Below are 21674 nucleotides of genomic sequence, written 5' to 3' on the forward strand. Positions count from 1 at the left end.
ACATCGCCGTGTACTTACTATTAACTGCCTCCGTGCAAATTGTAAAACTATAAAACACTATATATATATATATATATATATATATATATATTGCTGTAAAATACAAGAATGCTGCTTGAAGTACCAGGGAAGATAATTATCTTAGCTTTCATCTGATTTCATCTGTAGCTCTAAAATTCCAAGTTTGTAAATGCCATCTGTGTGTATTTTAAATGTCTAATTCACAGCTATATTTTTCCTGCTTACACTTGAAAATAGCTAATCCATTATGTTTTAATCTGGGGCTTTTAATAAATATATTGTGTGCAGTTTAGTTCACGTACCCAAAAGGACATACGGTGCTTAAAGTACCAGATAATTATACATGCTCTTTAGCCCATTTGTATGGCTGCGTACATCACCAGTGTCCCAGTCGAGATTCAGACCTACAAACCCCAAAAAAGACCAGGACCCTTCCTACTGCCACACATTGCTGCCCCGGTCTTGTATTGATCTGAATAAACATTTGTACCGATTTGAAACCAAATGCTACTTACCAATGAAAAACAATATTGATTTAAACGGAAAAAAAGCCACCTTAATTAGTGTTTGATCATGGGACTGTGCCATTTTCCTGGTAACCAGTGCAGTCTGTTATCTGTGATAGTTAGATTCAGTGTCTTGATTGGATCCATGAATAGCCAATAATTAATATATTCATTGGCGTATGGTTTTTCACACACCAGTCGTCTATTCAAAATGGTATCTTATGGATAGGCGGTGATAACAGTACTGACAATAACACTTAAGATCCTGTGCCTGTTGCCTATATGAAGCAAAGATTTAGAGATTTGCCATTAAGGAAATGGTGAGTGCAGCACTATGAATTCATCTTTATTAGAAATATGCTGCAAACATTTAGGCTCCTTCATTGGTATCATGTGATTTAATTTCCTGTGTCGTCTTCATGTGATGTCATCTGGCTCATTGACATTTGGTTTCCGAACTAAACCGTGCTTGGCTTTTGGACACTGGAAATGGTGTGTTCTGCATTAACAGTCACATGGGTGCACCCAATGAATTCAGTGCCTATTGCATGTCGACAAATGAAGAGTTCTGATTAGAATAGCTCCGCCTCCCCACCACCCTCCATTACTTGATAATGGACTCAAAGGTTAAAAGCTGACGATCAGCGCATCTCCAATCGCCACAGCTTTTCCTGGGCTAATTAGCTCTTTACTGGCACGACTCTAATGTGACATGTTTATTGCCTTAACTAACAACTCATTAGCTTAGTTGATGTTTTGTCAATATTAATTCATTCATTTAAGCCAAGTCAAAGCTTAAACAAAGATGTCCGGGCTGAGAAATGGACTCCCCATCCCTCCCCGGCTAGGCCTGGTTCCGGGGGGCCCATAAATTTTTTGCCACGTTGGGAGTAATTAGGAGATACCCTGTCCTTGGGCACCATTAACGGAGCAGCTGAACTTTTGCATTCTGGAGAACATTTCTGGCTTGTGCTGAGAGTGGCAACGGCTTTCGACTCAAAAAACTGTGTGTTTAGGCAGAATTAAACATTATCTTCAAAACAACATTTCCACTCCGCTCTTGGGAAATCCGAGAGCAAGCACATTTCAGTCACTGGTTCTCTTTCACACTATTTGTTAAGAAAAAAATTATGTGAAAATATGTGAATATGTGAAAAATAAGAACAAAAATTTTGATTTAGGTTGTATATAGTTTCCTCAGGGAACATGGAAAAGTTTCTCAGTTTTCACCAAGATTAGGGTGGCTAGCATGAATTTCCTCAGGGGGCTGTTGGTGTCTCTGGGGTGTGTGTGTTTGTGGGGGGCTATTCCCAGTTCCTTCCTGTAAAGGTATCGATCAGCGCTCTTGGGCCTGCGTCCCTCTCGGTCCTCAGTTAAGCGGATCGGGGGGACTGGACCATGGCTAATCCTTGGCCGCGGTCTCTTCCCCGTGACCAATGCTGGCGTGGAGAGTTCGGACATGCTCCGTGCGGTGGCTCTGAGCTGGCGAGCACAGACGGACGCGCGAGACTGCTGCGTAAGTTTGGGAGATGACACGGACACGGACACGGTCCAGTTACCAAAAACGTCAATACCAGGGGAGTAGTAACGTAGCGGGAGGTTGTTTATCCCCCATGCGAAGCGTTTGTGAGAATCGCGCCACACGTTTGGCTGTACTGTATGTGCTCAGAGCTGCTGTAGAACTGTAGGACACGCCTGCCCTGAAGGCCAGTCTTCCCACGGTCAGCCTAGCCTCTCGTCTTGAGCTCATTACATGTGGAAAAACAGCCCTGCTGATCAGGCACAGATTGCACAGGCTATTCATGAAGCTCAACGGACAGCAAGCAGTAAGGGGGAAAAGACCAAAGCATTGAGCTTGTGTTCATGTAAGCTTCCAGACGATTGCCATAGGCTTTTCTTGCATTTGGGCTAGTTTTTCCATACGGCTACTTTGAGGCGTGTCGTTAGGCAGGATCATGACAGGTTGACGTTGTTTCAGGTCTGTAATTTAATGCGACTTGTAATCCTGGTATGCAGTTGTGGTGTTGTCAAAAGCCTGGATTCAATCAACATTTGTCATTAAGTTTGGTTTAAAAACTAAAGCAATTGTTTGTTTGTGTTTTTATTAATGTTGTTTGGTGACTTTTATGATCATTTTCTTACTCACCAAACAGTGTTTGTGAAGATAGAAACCATTTAAATTGTTCTGTAAATGAGGAAGTGTTGCGGAAGTTAAGGACGTGTGTTGATTGAGGCCAAATTCAGATGAAGGCTTGCATTGTTGGCCTCGTGCTGTCAAATAAAGACAGACTCTAAGCACCGATATTAATGAATTGTGTGCAATCGGCAATAACAATTAAAATCCAAATAAAACCCCCAAAATAGCATTCACATGGATACATGTCTATCTGCCCATTTTGTTTTCTGTTTGTATCTTTTTTAAATATGTAAAATAATAATTTAGGTAATCCCTGAAATGTAGCCTCATGTAATTTTGTTGTAGCCACATTGAATTAATGACAACATTTTTAGTGATAAACCATATCGTCTTCGTAGTGTTTTCTAAAAACTATTTCTTAAACCTCCTATTTGCGATAATCCTGTTGTTTTATAGTTGAAATTAAACGTGACAGGGGTGTTTAAAATTATGTGAATTATGCCTCTAAAGTTGCATCCCTACCTAGGGTTTTGTCCCACAGCTGCTGTCCATAAAAGTTTATTGGGAATGAAATTTTGCTTTGACCTTCAGCGGGCTGGTGTTACAAATGAAGTCTACAGTTTATGAGAAGAAGTTTGATGCTTATAAAAAATCATACTGTATTTCACCCGAATGCTTTGAGTACATTTTTTTTTGGTTGCTGTAGGGACATGCTGACCAGTTTTGACCTGACTACATTTCAGTTTTATCTGTGTTTGCCCCTGGCCCCAGCAAGTTAAAACCTACACTGTATGTGCTATTTAATCCATTTACAAATATTATTGGAGCAGCCGAGGTAAAGCGATCTTGGATCTTGAACTTTACTGGGTTTAAAGCTGCTGACCCCCAGGCCGCCCATTCACCCCATGCTGCCCACTCAACCCCATGCCTACCCGTTGCCGGGGATCAGCCCTGCAGTCCGTTTAAAGCCACCGCAGAGGCTGCATGTTTGCCAGACGGCAGAAAATTGCAGCTAAAACTATCTTAAGCTGGTCAAGCTGGTTTAAGCTCTGTTTTTAACACTACTAGCTGGTCGACCAGGTTAACCAACAGTTCACCAGCCTAGTCAGATAGTCCACCAGTTTAGCCACCACCTAACTCCAGCTTGACCAGCTTTGAGCAGCTTTGAGCAGCCACAGGCCAGGGATGACCAACCAAAGACCAGCTATGACCAGCTAAGACCAGCTTAGAATCCCAGTCGGTTTCAGCTGAATATTCAGCAGGACTGGGAGAAGGGACCGTGTGCCTCAGGCTGCCACGGAGGCGGAGTCTGTATGGGCCTCACCGCTCTTGCGCTGCTTTCGCACAGTTATAAGGCACCTGGGTAGTTTTCTTGAACGATTCAACCACCAGAAGCGTTCACTAGCTTCTTTTTAATCACCAAGTCTGATGAAAGCCCTCTGCTTAGTCTGTTCTTGATATGTCCAGTAAGCCACCCTGCCTGGATTTGAATTTCTTGCAATGGAATAAAAATGAATTTCAGGCTGCATTTACATGCCCACACAAACACACCTGCTTACACACCGTGTGTGCGTGTGCGCGTGCATATCCGTGTGTGTTTGCGTGCATATCCGTGCGTGTTAGCGTGCATATCAGTGCGTGTTAGCGTGTGCGTGGCTGAACAATGTGCCCCTGTTACACAGCCCTTCATACATATCACTTTGAAAATTCAGATGAAGCTGAATATGTGACTGAGAGTGTCAGCGTAATATAATCTAAAAAATTTTAATGAATTCTTAAATAATGGCAGAAAACAGGAAGTGTTGTTAAAAGCTACGTAGCCTCTGGCCTCTGGCAGGTGGAGTGGGCAGCTCTGTGTAGCACAGCAGAGCAGAGAGATAAAGACTTTTCCACCAGAGTCAGGTCCCTGCTGAAACACTGAGGCAGTATCTCTCTCACTGACTGCATCAATTACTGCCTGCCATTGTTTTGGCTGCCCCTGCCTCCTGTGCTAATTAAGATGGCTGACAGGACGGCTTCTGCAGGGCACCAGTTGCTGGGCGGTCAGTTGGCACGATGTGAGGGCTGTGGGCACATTCTTGAAGTTGATTTATGTGGCTTGTGCACGGTGATTAGGTAGTGATCTCCTCTGAATGCGTACGCGTATGTACACATGCATATCTATAAACACGCGCACAAACACTCTCACACACACACACACGTGCGCACACACACGCGCAAGCACACACATGCGCACACACATACAAACACACAATCAAACAAACGCACACACTCGCACACACACACAAACACACACATACAAACTCACACTCAAAAACACACACACACACACACACACACACAAACGAACACACGCACGGACATGTGCGCACACACACACAAACACACACATACAAACTCACACTCAAACACACACACACACACACAGCTCTTGTTTCCATCTCGCGGGTCGGGTAATTGTCCGTAACCGGCCGGTTGTGAGGTAGACCGGAGTCACAGGGATGATTATTGTCATCACAGCCCACTCTGTGAGGGCAGGTTTCTTTTCAGCCCCGCCGATTGGGCTGCTGTTCTGCGGGATTGGAAAAGCAGCAATAACCTGTCATTACGCGCACAAATTGATGTTTCAGACTCTGCAAACTGTCATTTACTCAGTGTGGGGGGAGCTGTGCGAGCTCCTGTATTTATGAGTGAGCGTGAGCTCTCCTGTATCTTTCACTGATTTGCCCGTGTTGAGGATTGTGTCTGGTCTGTGGATTTGAGTATTTAAGTTTGAGAACAGAAGGCTTATATAGGTCCATATATAGTGTCTGTGTGTATGTGGTGTATTATTTGTGTGGATATGTGAGCGACCGTCTGCGTGTGTGTTCAGTACGAGAGCGTATATACTGTATGGTGCTGCGCTTATGCGTTTGTTATATGCGTGTTTGTATGCGTGCTTGTGTCTCCGTCTGTCTGTCCGTCCGTTTGTGTGTCTGTTGTGTGTCGATGCCGATCTCGGCCGCACGCAGACACCGTGACCGGTCTGTGGAGCCCCTCCCCCCTCGCTCCAGACTGACCACTGCGGCCACATCCCCCCGGCGCGTGTCCGCCAAACGCCTTTCCCTGTCTCCTCGCCGGGCGGCCCGAGATTTAAGACCCCGGAGCAAAAAAGAAAAGTAGCCTCCGTTATGTCATTCGTTTTTTGGATAGATGGTATTCTGACATGATGAACTTCAGGACAAGCGTAAAGCTCCGGTCCGGCGTACCTCTCCTTTCCTCTGTTCCTCCTTCACCCTATCTCTCCCTCTCTTTTTTCCCCTCCCTCTCTCCCCCTCTCTTTGTTGTGCGTTCGGTAGAAGCGCAGGCTTGTGGTTTGATTTAATGCCCTGGCTGGGTCCCGCTGCCCGCTGAGCGCAGTAGCTTTCAGTGTGCATTATAAGGGCAGTATATAGCGCTCGCGCCGTTAGCCTGCAGTATTTTCCCTTTGTCATTTTCTTTTTCAGCAGTTTGTCAGGCGCTCGGTGGTCTGGTTGCTAAAATCTCTGTGTGTTACATAATCTCTGTGTGCTTCATTTGTGTACCTTTGGCTTCCTGTGTGTGTGTTTCTGTGTTTGTTTGTGTGTGTGTGTGTGTGTGTGTGTGTGTGTGTGTCTGTCAGTCAGTGTGTGTGTGTCTGTGTTTGTTTGAGGCCACGCGCATGTATTTTGTGTGTGTACATGCAATTTTCCCGCTCATCCACTGGGGAATGAGGCGGCACAGACACATTAAACACAGGGAGACAGGCCGAGTCCTTCAGTGTGTCCTTCCACAGCACAGGCCACAGTGCAGGATGCTTTAAAATAGAGCACTCTGCATCTAGGTATCTTACACACATACACACACACACACACACACATACATACACACACACACACACATGCATACATACACACACACACGCACAATATGTAAGTGTGTGTGTTCGTGTATGCATGTAAATGGAGCCTGAAATTCAAATCCTGCTATGGCTCTCAAATGTAAGTTGTCGTTTTAAATTGTATAAATAGAATTGTAATTTTTGAAAATGTGCCCGTCTTGTTTTTGATGTTGCTATTTTTATGAATTTTAAAATGGGTTTATCTTTAAAAAAAAAAATTTAAAAAAAGAATTTAAAGGAAAAATTGAAATGGTCACAATCATTATGCGTGGTGATATATGCCCAGCTGGGTGATGTACATGTTGTGTTATGCGCAGGCCTTTCCCTGTCCTTTAGGCAGAGAGAGAGGTGTAATGGAGGCTTGTGTGCTAGCGTGGGTCAGTCTTTGTGTGCATGGAAGTGACTCGTGTTCAGCAGAGCTAATAGAAAAGCCAGCCGCGTTGGGAAGGGGAGGGGAGGGGGGGGAGCGCCGGAGCTGCATTCTTAATGGTCAATCTGCCCTGCGATGCCTCTCTCAAATGCCAGGTCATGCCTCAGCTGACCTCTGCAGCGAGCAGGGAGCCCCTGAGAGGGGGGGAGGGGGGTTCACTCCGCCTCCGCTGCATCTGCGAAATGGCCGCCGCCGCCGCCGCCGCCGCCGCCGCCCTGCTCGGGGCGGTCGCGGTCGAAACGCTGCCGGCCGAATCCGGTCACGGGGCGAGTGGGACGGGTCTGAGCCGCGCCGCGCCGCTACGCGCTTCGATTTTCCATCGATCTCGTATCGCCGCCCCCCAACCCCCACCCCCCCCCGCGTTTTCCATCGCAAACGTGAAAAATCGTTGGCCGATCTACCCCTTCATCAGCGCTGGCTTTCTGTCATCAGTCTTGCTTAGCATAAATCATTTTATTATTACGGGTTATTAGTATTATTATTAGCGCTGTTAGCATCAGCGACCCGGCCAGCCAGCGGGACTGAAGGATATTGCAGTGAAATGGAATTGTTTTGTCTGGAAGCAGGAAGAGAGCTGCCTGTGTGTGTGTATGTGTGTGTGTGCTCGTGTGAGTATGCTTTTGGTATCCGCGAGTGTGTTTGCTTGCATTAGAATGCTGCTGTGTTCGAATGCGGGTTTATGTGTGTTAATGCGTGTGTGTGTGTGTGTGATTGCACATGCGTGTGTCTAGGTGTGTGTGTGTGTGTGTGTGTGTGTGTGTGTGTGTGATTGTACATGCGTGTGTCTGTGTGTGTGTGTGTGTCTCTACGTGTGTGTGTGTGTGTGTCTATATGTATGTGTGCCTGTGTATGTTTGTGTATCTGTGTATACCTGTGTCTGTGTGTGTGTATGTGTGTGTCTCTACGTGTGTGTATGTGTGTGTTTGTGTATCTGTGTATGCGTGTGTCTGTGTGGGTGTGTGTCTCTACGTGTGTGTCTGTGTATGTGTGTGTGTGTGTTTGTGTATCTGTGTATGCGTGTGTCTGTGTGTGTGTGTCTCTACGTGTGTGTCTGTGTATGCGTGTGCTGTGCCTGTGTCTGGCCTGTCGTTGCAGAGCCGGAGTGTGAGCCGGTGAACAGAGACTCAGAGCAGAGAGGCAGTGCAGAGGCTGTGTGTGTGTGTGCGTGTGTGTGGTGCCTGCGTCTGGCCTGTCGAGTGTGAGCAGGTGAACAGAGACTCGGGGCAGAGAGGCAGTGCAGAGGCTGTGTGTGTGTGTGTGTGTGTGTGTGTGTGTGTGTGTGGTGCCTGAGTCTGGCCGGTCGAGTGTGAGCAGGTGAACAGAGACTCAGGGCAGAGAGGCAGTGCAGAGGCTGTGTGTGTGTGTGTGTGTGTGTGTGTGTGAGTGGTGCCTGCGTCTGGCCTGTCGAGTGTGAGCAGGTGAACAGAGACTCGGGGCAGAGAGGCAGTGCAGAGGCTGTGTGTGTGTGTGTGTGTGTGTGTGTGTGTGAGTGGTGCCTGCGTCTGGCCTGTCGAGTGTGAGCAGGTGAACAGAGACTCGGGGCAGAGAGGCAGTGCAGAGGCTGTGTGTGTGTGTGTGTGTGTGGTGCCTGAGTCTGGCCGGTCGAGTGTGAGCAGGTGAACAGAGACTCAGGGCAGAGAGGCAGTGCAGAGGCTGTGTGTGTGTGTGTGAGTGTGCGTGTGTGTGTGTGGTGCCTGCGTCTGGCCTGTCGAGTGTGAGCAGGTGAACAGAGACTCAGGGCAGAGAGGCAGTGCAGAGGCTGTGTGAGGGTGTGTGTGTGTGTGTGTGTGTGTGTGTGTGTGTGTGAGTGTGCGTGTGTGTGTGTGTGGTGCCTGCGTCTGGCCTGTCGAGTGTGAGCAGGTGAACAGAGACTCAGGGCAGAGAGGCAGTGCAGCCGTGCCGCATGCCTGGAGACAGATTTGATTATGAGCGGCTGGCCGGGGCAGTAATGAATAACAGCAGATTATGTGAGCCGGTGTAAGTGCAGTAATGGCTAATGGGATGGTGGCGGCGGGCCGTGCTGCCGGGCCGCGGCTGCCCTGTTCTTCCACGCCGTGAAGACGCGGCGCATTAGCGTGTGTCGCCCGGGCATCCTTTCCTCAGGAGGCGTAGCTGTTATACAGCGCTGTGCTGTTATCATTCGGCTGCATCTCGGGACCGTGTGTATGGGTATGACTGCTTCCTCTGAGTGTGTGTAACAGGGTCAGATGCTTTCCTGTTCAAAAAAAAGATTCATGAAAAGACTCTGCCCTTCAACAGAGTACTAAATAAAATGTGAATATATTTACATTATAAAAACAGCTGGAAAATGTTTTTTTATTTATTTATTTAATTTAGGATGCATATACATATAGCCGCTGTAAAAATACTCTGCGGTCCTGATCTTCCTTACAGATTATTGATTAAATGCTGTTCCGCCATGAGTTTGGCTCTCAGCTGTTATTCTTAAAATAAAAGCATAAACAAAATCCTGAAGTATCCAAGCCGGTACTGGCACAAATGCTAAAAGGAAATAAATATATATGAAATCAAATGAATAAGAGTATGCGCTTTTTCTCAAGTGGTCTTGTCCAGACCCAGGTAGCCGGAATGAGTCGAGCATTCCGTCTCTGTGTGGAATTTGACGGGCACGTGCATTTAGCCTGCTTTCGGCTCTGTGCGGCCGTGATGCGCGATGGTGACGCCATGTTTGTGTGAGCGTGTCTGCTGCTTCAGAATGAGCGGCTTGCACTGTGACCCAGTCCTCCTCTCCCCGCTTAGTCTGCCCCTCCACTGCTTCAGAATGAGCGGCTTGCACTGTGACCCAGTCCTCCTCTCCCCGCTTAGTCTGCCCCTCCACTGCTTCAGAATGAGCGGCTTGCACTGTGACCCAGTCCTCCTCTCCCCGCTTAGTCTGCCCCTCCACTGCTTCAGAATGAGCGGCTTGCCCTGTGACCCAGTCCTCCTCTCCCTGCTTAGTTTGCCTCTCCACTGCTTCAGAATGAGCGGCTTGCCCTGTGACCCAGTCCTCCTCTCCCCGCTTAGTTTGCCTCTCCACTGCTTCAGAACGAGCGGCTTGCCCTGTGACCCAGTCCTCCTCTCCCCGCTTAGTCTGCCCCTCCACTGCTTCAGAATGAGCGGCTTGCACTGTGACCCAGTCCTCCTCTCCCCGCTTAGTTTGCCTCTCTCCACTGCTTCAGAATGAGCGGCTTGCCCTGTGACCCAGTCCTCCTCTCCCCGCTTAGTCTGCCCCTCCACTGCTTCAGAATGAGCGGCTTGCCCTGTGACCCAGTCCTCCTCTCCCCGCTTAGTCTGCCCCTCCACTGCTTCAGAATGAGCGGCTTGCACTGTGACCCAGTCCTCCTCTCCCCGCTTAGTCTGCCCCTCCACTGCTTCAGAATGAGCGGCTTGCCCTGTGACCCAGTCCTCCTCTCCCCGCTTAGTTTGCCCCTCCACTGCTTCAGAATGAGCGGCTTGCCCTGTGACCCAGTCCTCCTCTCCCCGCTTAGTCTGCCCCTCCACTGCTTCAGAATGAGCGGCTTGCCCTGTGACCCAGTCCTCCTCTCCCCGCTTAGTCTGCCCCTCCACTGCTTCAGAATGAGCCTGGGCTCCTGCGCAGGGCTTCAAACGGGCGACGGGGCATTTAGCAGTGTTGAGCAAAGAGGAAAGCACACTTTGATCAATGGCTGTACACACGCCAGAAAACAAATCAAAACATGCCTTTAAGAAATCGACAGTCAAACACCGCTCTCACCACAAGACCTATTTGAAACCGTAAACCCAAGCAGAGGAGATATCGAGCCCGTGACGGTCGCTTCAGCCTGGACGGGATTTCCTGAATATCAGATGAACGGTAGCAACGCGGAAATGAAGTCACATGTGCGCTTGTGTACTGGTGTTTTTCTCATTTTGCTCTCCTCCTCTTTTCACCTCCCAGGCAAGGCGCTGACCTTCCTGCTCCTGCAGCCCCCCAGCCCCAAGCTGCCCCCCCACAGCACCATCCGCCGCACCGCCATCGACCTGATTGGGCGGGGCTTCACCGTGTGGGAGCCGTACATGGACGTGTCGGCCGTGCTGATGGGCCTGCTGGAGCTGTGCGCCGACGCCGAGAAGCAGCTGTCAAAGTGAGTCTCCGCCCACCCGGCCCCGCCCCACCGCGCCCAGCCCCGCCCCTTAATAGTGACTCCACCCCATACCAGCAATGCGCTGCCTGAGACTGAGGTCATACGGACGTGTGCCCTTCAGTCTGATAGGCAGACTGCACTGCGTTGTGTTCAGTCTGTGTTTCTCCTTATTACCGACTGATACAGCGCAGTGGCCCTCACTCACCTCTGCTGTGTGCTTCCTGACATTTCAGGACTTCTGTGATGGCTTCACCTAGATGTACGTAGATCCTGTGTAAATATGAAGGGCTTCCTTGTTTCTCGTTTTACTATTATTATTATCTTTTTCCCTCAAAAAAGTCCAAATTGCGATTGACAAAGCCTTTTGTAGTCTTAAAAAACCGAAACATTCACAGAAGTACGGGCCACAGGAGCGTGCCTTGAGGCTTTGATGGTTAAAAACAGCCCTTATGCCGTATGAGCGATTGTAGGTGCTGCAGTGTGCGTAATAGTGTGCGTCCGCGCGATCCATTTTTGCGTACGAGCTAGTTGTGATGAGGCCTGCGGTTCCTGCATTTCCTGTTGCGCATTATGTAACTCACGAGCGTGCTGGGGGTGGTACGACATGCCCAACTGCGCCAATGCGAGGGACGCGCCGGATCTGACACACTGAAGGATGAAACCGAAGCCCTAATGCGATTGGAGCGCATTAATATGATGTAATGATGTCTGCACTGCTTCATGTACGAGACCTTTTCGCCGTGGAAACAAGACCCATCAGTCGGTTCGCTAACCTTCCAGAAACCGCCCCGCAAACGAGGTTAGCGCTGGACTGCCGAGACACCGAGTGAAAAATACTGGCAACATCTGGTTATGTAATTAAGATGAAACCCCATCTTAACGAATTTATTATGAGTATAAATATGTCTGCCTTTCCGTGTAGCGCGTGCTAACGTGGTTAGGATGAAATGGCGGTGATTTTTCAGGGTTTATTAGTGCCGAGGCCTGAGACAGGGCTACCCCCCTGTGCACTTAGCGCCGGCTCGTCCAAACGCCGACAGGACCCGCGCCGCGGACCGGAGGCCTTGCCCCGACGCGGTCGCCCCCGACAACGCCGCGGGGCCCGGACCTGTAGCGCTCCCGCCGATGAGTCACCGCCGGCCCCCTCACACCGCTCCAAACGGCGCGCTTGTGCGTCTTTGCCATGATGGCGGAGGATATTATCAGCCATTTGAAATGGAGTTGAGACGTTTGTTTTTTAAAGAGCGGAAGAGGACTGAAAATAGCAGTCGTTCACTCAAGGCTGACTCACGGCTGCTCTTGAAGTGTCTCTGAGCAGGAGGGCTGATTTTAGATCAGCTTTGCCGGTGGCTCGTAATGGATAAGGCTGGCATGTGGACAGAGGAAACCTGATCTGGGATCAGCTGTCCTCCCCTGTGTGAGAAATGGCCCTCATCTGCTCGGCACAGGGTTTTTGACACAGGCTGCTTTTTGATGGCTCTGTGAACAGTACAGGCTATGTCCCTGTGAGCTGCTAGCTCCGAGCGTGTGCATCTGTTTGATAAAAGTCGCTGTTCAGCCGTTGTTAAGGCCAGGCATACTCTGTCCAGTGTAGTTTGGGACAGTGTGTGGCAAAAGACAATTGGAATTAAATGTCACAGAGTGAATCGGTCTCAGGTTAGGGAGAGGTATAGTAGAGATGGGACTGTTTTCTTTGGGAAGTGGGTGAAGCTCAATGCAATGGTGTCGAGAGCCAAGACAAACTTCCGTGTCTGAACCCTGAAAAAGATGCATTTTACCCTGGCTGTGGTCTGCCGTCTCGTCTCTCCCACCTTACCCCGCTGAAGCCGCAGTGGAGTAGAGATGGACTGTGTCACGTCTGAGGGCCTCTCTGCTGGGGTCAGCGGCTCCGCCTGGAATCAGAGCGAGCGTCTGCGTGTCCTTCCCGCTCCGAGCGTCTGCGTGTCCTTCCCGCTCCGAGCGTCTGCGTGTCCTTCCCGCTCCGAGCCTCCCCGCACGGCGTCGGGAACGGGCAGCGCCAGGCTGCGCTCACCGAGACGGGCCGGCTAAAGCGGTCGCCCCGCCCCCCGAGCCCGATGGCCAATCGACAGCATTGATCAGCTATCGGCGAACGGTCCGGGATAAGGCCAAAGCAGACAGGGAGGGCCCATCAGCGTGACGTTAATGTACTGCGATCGATCCCACGCCCGCGTTTGCATGTCTCTCAGTCTCCTTGTCACGTCGCACGCCTCCAGCTGACCTGGCGCCAAGGTTGGGGATTTATCCCAAAATTACGTCATTACGTTAAAAAAAACACATCAGAAAACACTCGCCATGTCCGCTGTGTAATCCTTATTACGGCGCGCCAGAGTGTAAATCCATTTATTTAAAGAAGTGAGGAAGCCGTGCCTGTGCATCGTGGGGATTGTAGTCTCCTGCACACCGTGCTTGCCAGTTTTCCCACTGCATGTTATCTTTGTGATCTCCCCACCGCTGATATTCATAAACTGATTACTAAGGATCCAGTAACGCTGCTCCTTCTGTATTAGCTATTGGGGAAAATGAGGAATTCAGCTGACGCATCACAAGTAACTGGACTGTTGAAATGGATTCGTTATTTGATGGATGAAATTTTTCAAATAGCGGCTCTAGAGTATTTTTATTTCATCATTAAGGGAAGTGCTAGACGTCCCTGACTGCATGCTATTGTGAAGAGCGTGCTGTGTGTGTGCGCTGGCTGGCTATCTAGGCAGTGTTCTGTAGAAACACTGAGAACTCTTAAACCTATAGACTGTGCCCTGATTGATCAGACCTTCAGAACTCGTGCTAGTGAGACAGTGCAGTGATAAAGACCTCGCTGATTTAACAGTAACATCAAGGGGAAGACCATGTAGATATTCTTTCTGCAGGACTTTTAAATGAGAGTTCAGGACATTATCAGTTTTTCTGTGGGGGTATGTGTACGTGTGTGCGTGTGTGCATCTGTGTGTGTGTGTGTGTGCGCGTGCGTGCGTGCGTGTGTGCGTGCGTGTGCGTGCGTGTGTGCATGTCTGCATCTGTATGTGTGTGTGTGTTTGTGCGTGTATGTGTGTGCGTGTGTATGCATGTGTGCATCTGTGTATGTATGTGTGTGTGTGTGCGTGTGCGTGTGTGTGTGTGTATTCTGCTGCTTGCATTTATGCCCAGACAAGCCACTGGACTGGTTATTTATTTCACTGTACAATTCTGGTAATTCTTCACTTGGAACAATTTTAACCAGTTGCATGGCTGATGAGTAAAATAATATTTCAATAACAATAACTGAATTCAAACTAGAATGATCTTAGTATCTAAGCATATATCTGCTTTAATGACATCAGAAATGAACAGCAGCAGTAGATATCGCTCTTGTCAGTGGTGTAAAGGATCAAAAGGCCTGTGTTTGCGTATTGTTTCGTCCATTGTTATCACCGGCGGGTCTGCAGCGTGGTCTGCAGCGTGGTCTGCAGCGTGGTCTGCAGCAGGTCTGCAGCGTGGTCTGCAGCGTGGTCTGCAGCGCGGTCTGCAGCGTGGTCTGCAGCGTGGTCTGCAGCGCGGTCTGCAGCGAGGTCTGCAGCGAAGTCTGCAGCGTGGTCTGCAGCGCGGTCTGCAGCGTGGTCTGCAGCGTGGTCTGCCTGGCGTAATTACAGGCCTGGGATTCTGCTCTGTCATTAGTGTGGAGGCTTGCACATTTCCTATTCTGAAACAGGAGTGTAGGTGGCACTGTGGCTAAGCCTATGGCGCCGCAGACGCTCCGACAGCCCCCGGAACGCGTGGGATTTAATTAGGCCGCCGCGTGAGGATGAAGCGCCTCGCTCGGCCGCCGCCACCGGGATGCCGAGTCACCGGGAGAGCGCGTCCGGCGGCCCCGGAGAACGGGGGAAGCCGGCTCTTTACCGCGCCTCCAATTCTGTCAGCCGCAAAATGGCCCCCGCACAGTCAGCAGGTCCTTCACTGAAGCTTCATCACTATTTATTTATTATTATTATTATTATTATCATTATTATTATTATTATTATCATTATCATTACTATTATCATTATTATTATTATTATTTCATTTTTTATTTTTTTTATTTGGATACTTAAATGAATGATTTCCTTAGATAACTGAGAACACCATGTTTACAAGCAGCAGTGCTGAAATACACTCAGTTACTGTTTATTTCTCATTTACTGCACTGGACTATTATAAATCACGATGTTAGGCTAATCTTTTCATACGGACCGGTTTCTTTATTGCACATATGATCTTTTGTTTTGGACATAGATATTATATTTTTAACATCTAATACAGTCACTGCTACTGGTCAAGAGCATTACTGATAAAGAAACCGATCCAAATGTGTTTTATAAATGATCACTGCTTTATTTGGGATTGGGTTGTTTTAATTATTGAGTTCTCTCCAAAGGGAATTTAGTGCATTCAACCCATTAGTCACTTGCATATTTGAATGCAGATTTAAATGACTTCATATTTCATGAAGGACCTAGCTTGTTTTTTTTTTCCTGCATTTAAAATAGGACAATAAACTCGAAGTATTATTAGCGTTGTCATCAATTAGATCTCAATAAAGGAGTATTGGCTGGTATTTCAGTTCATATAGAAGACTAAAGCGAATGTCTGATATTAGTGTATTACATCAAAGTGTGCATGTACAGTGTCACTTAAGAATTACGTCAAACTGAGAAATTGATCTGACTGCTGCATACACCATATAAACAACATATTCGTATACGTATGCACATTAGAGACTCACAAACACATTGCACATATGTACCTTTCAGCTGTACTGCGCTCTTATGCAGTCAACACACAACATGATAAAAATACCAAAATGTACAACTAACTGTTAGTTTCAATAATCTGATAAATATAAACTGCAACGTGACCCCCTTTCTAATAACCAAACTGCCATATCATCCATAATCGAATTATTTTATTGTGTATTTGTATATCAGATATGATATTTATGTTCAGTATTATATTATGTGAGTCTGTTAGAAGGATTGTGTGCTTTAGGAGGATTGTGGGTATTATGGAGTGTGATTCTCTCTCAGACGTATCAGGCTAAGGCTTTTTGTGCTCGCAGCCTCATTTAAATGGTTAATTCTGCTGGCCCAGAATAACTGTCATGCGTCACATATTACCGTCATCCATGTTCGTTAGGCCACAGTAGCCCACCTCTCAGAATACTCACAAGAATAGCAGCAGTCACAGCAGTGAACTCAGCTAAAGATCGATCTTGCATGTGCTGTTCGAATTTGTCCTGCGTAGCACTGGGGCAAGATAACCGAACACGCAGATATTCAAATAAAGAATTATTAATGCAATATCATATTTAATATTTAAAACGATGAAGCATGTGGGCAAACATCTTGACAAAATTAATTAATAATAATAAATGTAAATAATAATAATAACGCCATAAAGCATTTCTTTTCTCATCCGCTGTGCATGTCTCTGATTTATATGCCGGGCGAGAGAAATTTCTAAGAACAAAAAAAAAAAAAAACAAGAAAAAGAAAAAATGCGAACTACAAGCGATATCTACAGCTTGGCTGCCTGCATCTTTGAACTAAGCATATTGACAAATTGTTGGATGGAGTTATAACAAAGCGAATAGCTGGAAGTCACGTTCATGCAAATGCACTGATAGCCCAAATAATCCCTTTTCAATAAGGAGAGGGGAGCGCTTTCTCACCAAGAAATGCACACCTCCCTCGGCCCTTCTTCTGTCAAGACAGCACGGGTCTCTGTCTTAGAGTGGGATCTCCGTCTGCCTTGTTTTAGGTGCATTCCGAGACTATTAGACCATTTATCATTCATGTGTGTGACTCGTAAATCATGTGCATGACTGGTAAATTCTCTAATATATAGTACACACACTCACACACTCACACACACACACACACACCCGCTCTCACGCTCTTATTCAGACACAAACATGCAACAGAATTACAGTACAAGATTCATTTTCATAATGAATTACATTTTTGGACCAGATGTTGTAGGTTAGAGTATTATCAAAGGTTTCCTGCCCAGATTCAAATCATTGACAGTTCATCAAGAATATCCTTTGAATGATGTAATTTGCAAAATAACATTGCTACATCTCTGCACTGATTTATATCATTTGTATTAAAAATGTATAGTGCATTATATAATGAAGGGATCATTTTTTATGTTATGCATGCTCTCAGAAAGCATCAACGATGTGTATACATTCATTGCTTATATTTAAAAATGCATGTGTGTGTATATTCACAAAAACAAAGGTGACAAAAATTTCAAATAGCCAGAAGAGGGCTGAAGACTGTGAAATGCTTTGAGACAAGCCGGGAGAAATTACTTCTTCTGGAAGGTTTTTTCATTTCACATTTTAAAAGGCTTTGCGAATATTGATTACTGATCTGCATCGATATTTATATTTGCACATTTAGCTGTGTAGGCTTGTGTTTGTTGTGTGTGTGTGTGTGTGTGTGTGTGTGTTTCCCCCCCCCCTAATTATACGTTGCAATTTTATTATACATTTAAGTGTGAAGTATTTCATGTAATAATTCTAATTGAACATTCACTTTTTCAAACAATACATTTAAGCTACAGTCCATTGAAATGCTCAGGCACATGACTATATTTACACAAGAATATTAACTGCTTTGCAGTCTTAGAATATAACAGAGTAAAATGCATCTGGATGCATCGAGGCAGGAAATGTGGTAGATGAGTGTTATCAAAGAGGCTTCTGTGACGGTTAACTGGAGGTTTGATGAAGGTTGTCAAGCACAAGCACATTAGTGCTGTATTTATGTGATTAACCTGTCGATTTGAGTATTCACTCCCTGTTGTAGAATTCCTACAAAGTGGTTTCTTCGAGCAGGACAGAGCGGAATCGGAAAGCTTTGCCGCTGTTGCTGGGGATCAGAGCACTGATGTTTACTGTGTTTCTGCACATCAAAGGCAGCCGAATATCCGTGTTTACGGATATGTTTGAGTTGTGTACTCAGCTTCTTCTGGAATACTTGGGGGAGCTCACCGTTTATTTGCAAATTCAGGTTTGTGCAAGGACTTCACAGCTTGTTTGGTGTTAATATTTTCAGCGTTGTAATACCTTATTTTTAGGCGAACAAAAAAAGTAGATTCTTTTAATTGGCATGACTATAGTTTAGGAGTATTTCTGAAAAATAAAAAGTGACTATAGTGTCTGACAATGCCAAAATGAAAACTGAATTTAAAAGGGAATATTAAAAGTGTTTGTGTAAATTGTCTGAGCAGTTTCACTTTTTTTATTTTGTTGTTGTTTAATTTTTTATCTTAAGATTGATTTCATTGCTTGACTAAGTGGAATTATTTCAAACTATTTAGCCATCGATAACTTCAGTTTTAGTTTTTCACCTTTTTCATTTACAGCACTGTAAATTTGTTGTAAATGAAGTAAGGTTGCATATATACGTTTATAGAATTGTCTCAAAGAATGATTCAAAAGGCACATTTAGCTATTTTAAAAATATTTACACATGCTTGCATGCACACCATATGGTCTTATTTATGGGTTTATCAGATTTTCACTGGCGATGTGTATTATTTCCTTGTGCAACAAAAATCGTTTTTATTTATACAGGCTAAATCAGTTGTAGAGGCGAGGGAGAATTTGAGCAAAGTGCAGATGTTTCAGACTCAGATAAAAATAAATGACTCGGCTCAGATTGGTCAGGGGTACATCTGTCGGATACTGAGGCAGTTCAGGAGAAAAACGTCATGGAACAGTTTAGAGGGACACCAGTTGGTGTGTGTGTGCATGCGTGCGTGTGCAAAGAGAGAGAGTGTGTGTGTGTGTGTATGTCCAGGTGTGCATGTCCGTGCGTGTGTGTTTGTTCAAATGTGCGTGTGTGCTTGTTTGTGTATTTTGGTGTGTATATAAGACTGAAGATGGTAGAGAGTGGGAGTTTGAGATGTGCTGGTTTTGTTCATGGTATGAGTATATATATATATAGGTATATTGGTGCATGCTGAAAGGCTCAGAGCTCTAGGGGTGAAATCCATTCTTTCTGGGTTTCTGATGGGGCGGGGCCTGTCGCTTACCAGGAAGCATAAATGAGGAACTCTCTGTGGAGATCAGAGTGTGAAGAACAACCGATTCTTCTTCAGGTCAATACAACAAATTCAGTGGCATCCGTGTTATCATAGATTGGTAGGCACACTCTTCTTGTTGGGTTGCAACCTCTCTCTCTCGCTCTCTCTCACTTTCTCTTTCTTTCTCTCTTTTTGTCTCTCTTTTGCCGCTACTTTTTCCATCCTGAGAAATTCCTTTCTGCAACGTGGGTGGGCAATACTTTGTTCATTTAAAAAATATTTTTAGTGGTTTAATTTTATGTGCATTGTAATTGCAAAGATATCCTGCAAATCACAATAAATGCATGGCATGCAAATGAAATCCAAGTATCATTGCTGCTAATGTGTGTGGTGTACCCCACACTAAACTGATCGGCTGTTCTGCTAATTCGGCTGTTTTGCTTATTTGTGCTTTTCAAACATTTTTCCTCTGAATGTTTAGGGTTTAACATCAATGTTTGTATCACGTGAAATAGTGCTGAGGCAATTAAACATCTCAAGATATTTCATAATCATCCTTACATTATAGAAATATTGCAATGTGATTTTTTTTGCACATCCATGCACGTTCTGCCCTTTTATTACATATTCAGATTTAGTGAGGGTGCGTTTGATATTGCACTTAGTCACAGTTACGCATCGGTATGGTATTTATAGTACTGTACAGGCGCATATGGTGGCCTGAGCCTTTGTCAGCTCTGTTAGCGGTTTGCTGCTAGCCGCGGGTGGACGCAGTGCAGTTCCAGGGGAAGGTGAAAGGGACAGGCTTCAGGTTGATTTCGCGCAGGGATGCTTTTGCCCGGAGGCCCATTCTGCTCAGCACAAAGGAGGGGCCCGCCCAGGCTGCCCCCCGCGCGCCCCCCGCGCCCCGCTTTGAGCAGGGAGAGAGGGAGGGCTACTGGGCAGCAGCAGGTGAGCCGGGGCCCCGGGGCCCACGGGGCCCCGAGACAATGGGGCCTATCTGAGCACTCCCCGCCCCTGCCCGGCCCCCCTGCCCTCGTCCACTCTGCTCCGCCCCTATTCTCCCTGCCCCGGCACACACGTCACTTTTTAGGGGTGCGAGGCTGTGCCGCCCGGCTCCCCGAGGAGCACCCCGGTATCGCCGGGGAGTCGCCGTGGAGACGTGGCTGCGCGCCCGTCCTCTGCATCGCAGCGATGGAAAAAAGCAAAGCACGCAATCACGATAATAGATTTTTTCCCTCTCTCTGTCCCCCCTCTCTATCTGTCTCTGTCTCCCTCTCTCTCTCTCCTTCTCTCCTCTCTGTCTCTGTCTCTCCCCACTCTCTCACACACACACTCACACACACACACAATCAATAACTCAACTCAGAATCTCTGTGCCTCCAGCCTTCCCTATTATCCAAAGCTATAAATACTTTGTTAAACAACCTTAAAAATAATAATAATAAAAGCAGGACACCGCTGGACGATAAGAGCAGAAATTAGCGGCTGGCTCTGGCCCGTCCGCTCTCAGGGGCGCAGTTTTATTTTAAAGCGTGCCGGCTGGGGCCCGCGCTCTGCGTGCAGGTAACCGGGCCAGATATGCCTTATCAATCTGGCCTGATGGAAATCAAAGCTGCTGGCAGATGAAGGAGGCTGATACTGGGCTGCTGCAGGGAAGGGTCTCCGTGCGCCTGTCATTGCTGTGGTCCTCCTTCCGTTGCCTTTCTTATATTTCTCCCCGTGCAAACGCGTTTTAAACTGACTGTGATCCAAATAAAGGGCATACCAAAAATAATAAATGGGTAAAAAAAAAATCATTAAAGAGCAAAGACTTGCAAAGCAGAATTTTGGGGCGAAAATGGCCTGGAAAACAAGTAATAGCTTTGTGATGCATATTATTTTAAGTCACTTATCAGTTTGTGTATTTAATAATATTAGTTGATATAAATGATCGAAGAGTTGGAATAGTCTTTTTTTCATAAGTGTATGTTTTATTGATACGTTCTTAATGTATGTGTTTTACCGATGTGTGTGTGTTTTGCGGCGTACTGTGTGTAGTCATTAAAGTGGGCCTTAATGCCGGTATGGTTTCATATCTCTTCCATGAATAACCTCTCAGCCGAGGCGATGAGTGACGCGGATTAGGAGCGTGTGGCTGTGTGTACCTCTGGCGGTGCGGGCGGGTCAGGGCTGTTTCTGATGTGGCTCGCAGGTATCCGCCCGGCTCTGACTGACCTTGAGAGCGGCTGGGTGCTTTTTTTTTTTTTTTTTTACAGTAGCCGTGGGGCAGCTCTCCCGCTCGCGATTGGTTTGGCAGCGTGTCAAAAGAGCATTTGTTCCCCCATCACAGAAACCCCCGGCGACTTCCAGGCCGGGCCGCATGACCGCACCACAGCTGATACATATTCACGCGGGCGGCGGGTAATTTGTTAACAAGGGCCCCTTTACATTCGCGACAGATGCACAAACTATTTTTCAATTTCCACGCTTAATTGTCGGGCCCGTGTTGTTGACACTGGAACACCCA

General features: G+C 46.8%; 1 protein-coding gene across 7 annotated transcripts in view; it reads left to right on the top strand.

Moving 5' to 3' along the window:
* LOC118212409 (WD repeat-containing protein 7) overlaps positions 1-21674 on the top strand; it is a 161564-nt gene that overhangs the window by 108532 nt on the left and 31358 nt on the right. For all 7 annotated transcript variants that reach the window (XM_035390244.1, XM_035390245.1, XM_035390246.1 and 4 more), the window contains one exon: positions 10909-11095. In XM_035390244.1, coding sequence (XP_035246135.1) covers positions 10909-11095 — 187 coding nt within the window. The remainder of the gene's footprint in view (positions 1-10908; positions 11096-21674) is intronic.

This window comes from Anguilla anguilla, chromosome 14 (genome assembly GCF_013347855.1).
Source record: "Anguilla anguilla isolate fAngAng1 chromosome 14, fAngAng1.pri, whole genome shotgun sequence".
In the NCBI taxonomy this organism is placed as follows: Eukaryota; Metazoa; Chordata; class Actinopteri; order Anguilliformes; family Anguillidae; genus Anguilla; species Anguilla anguilla.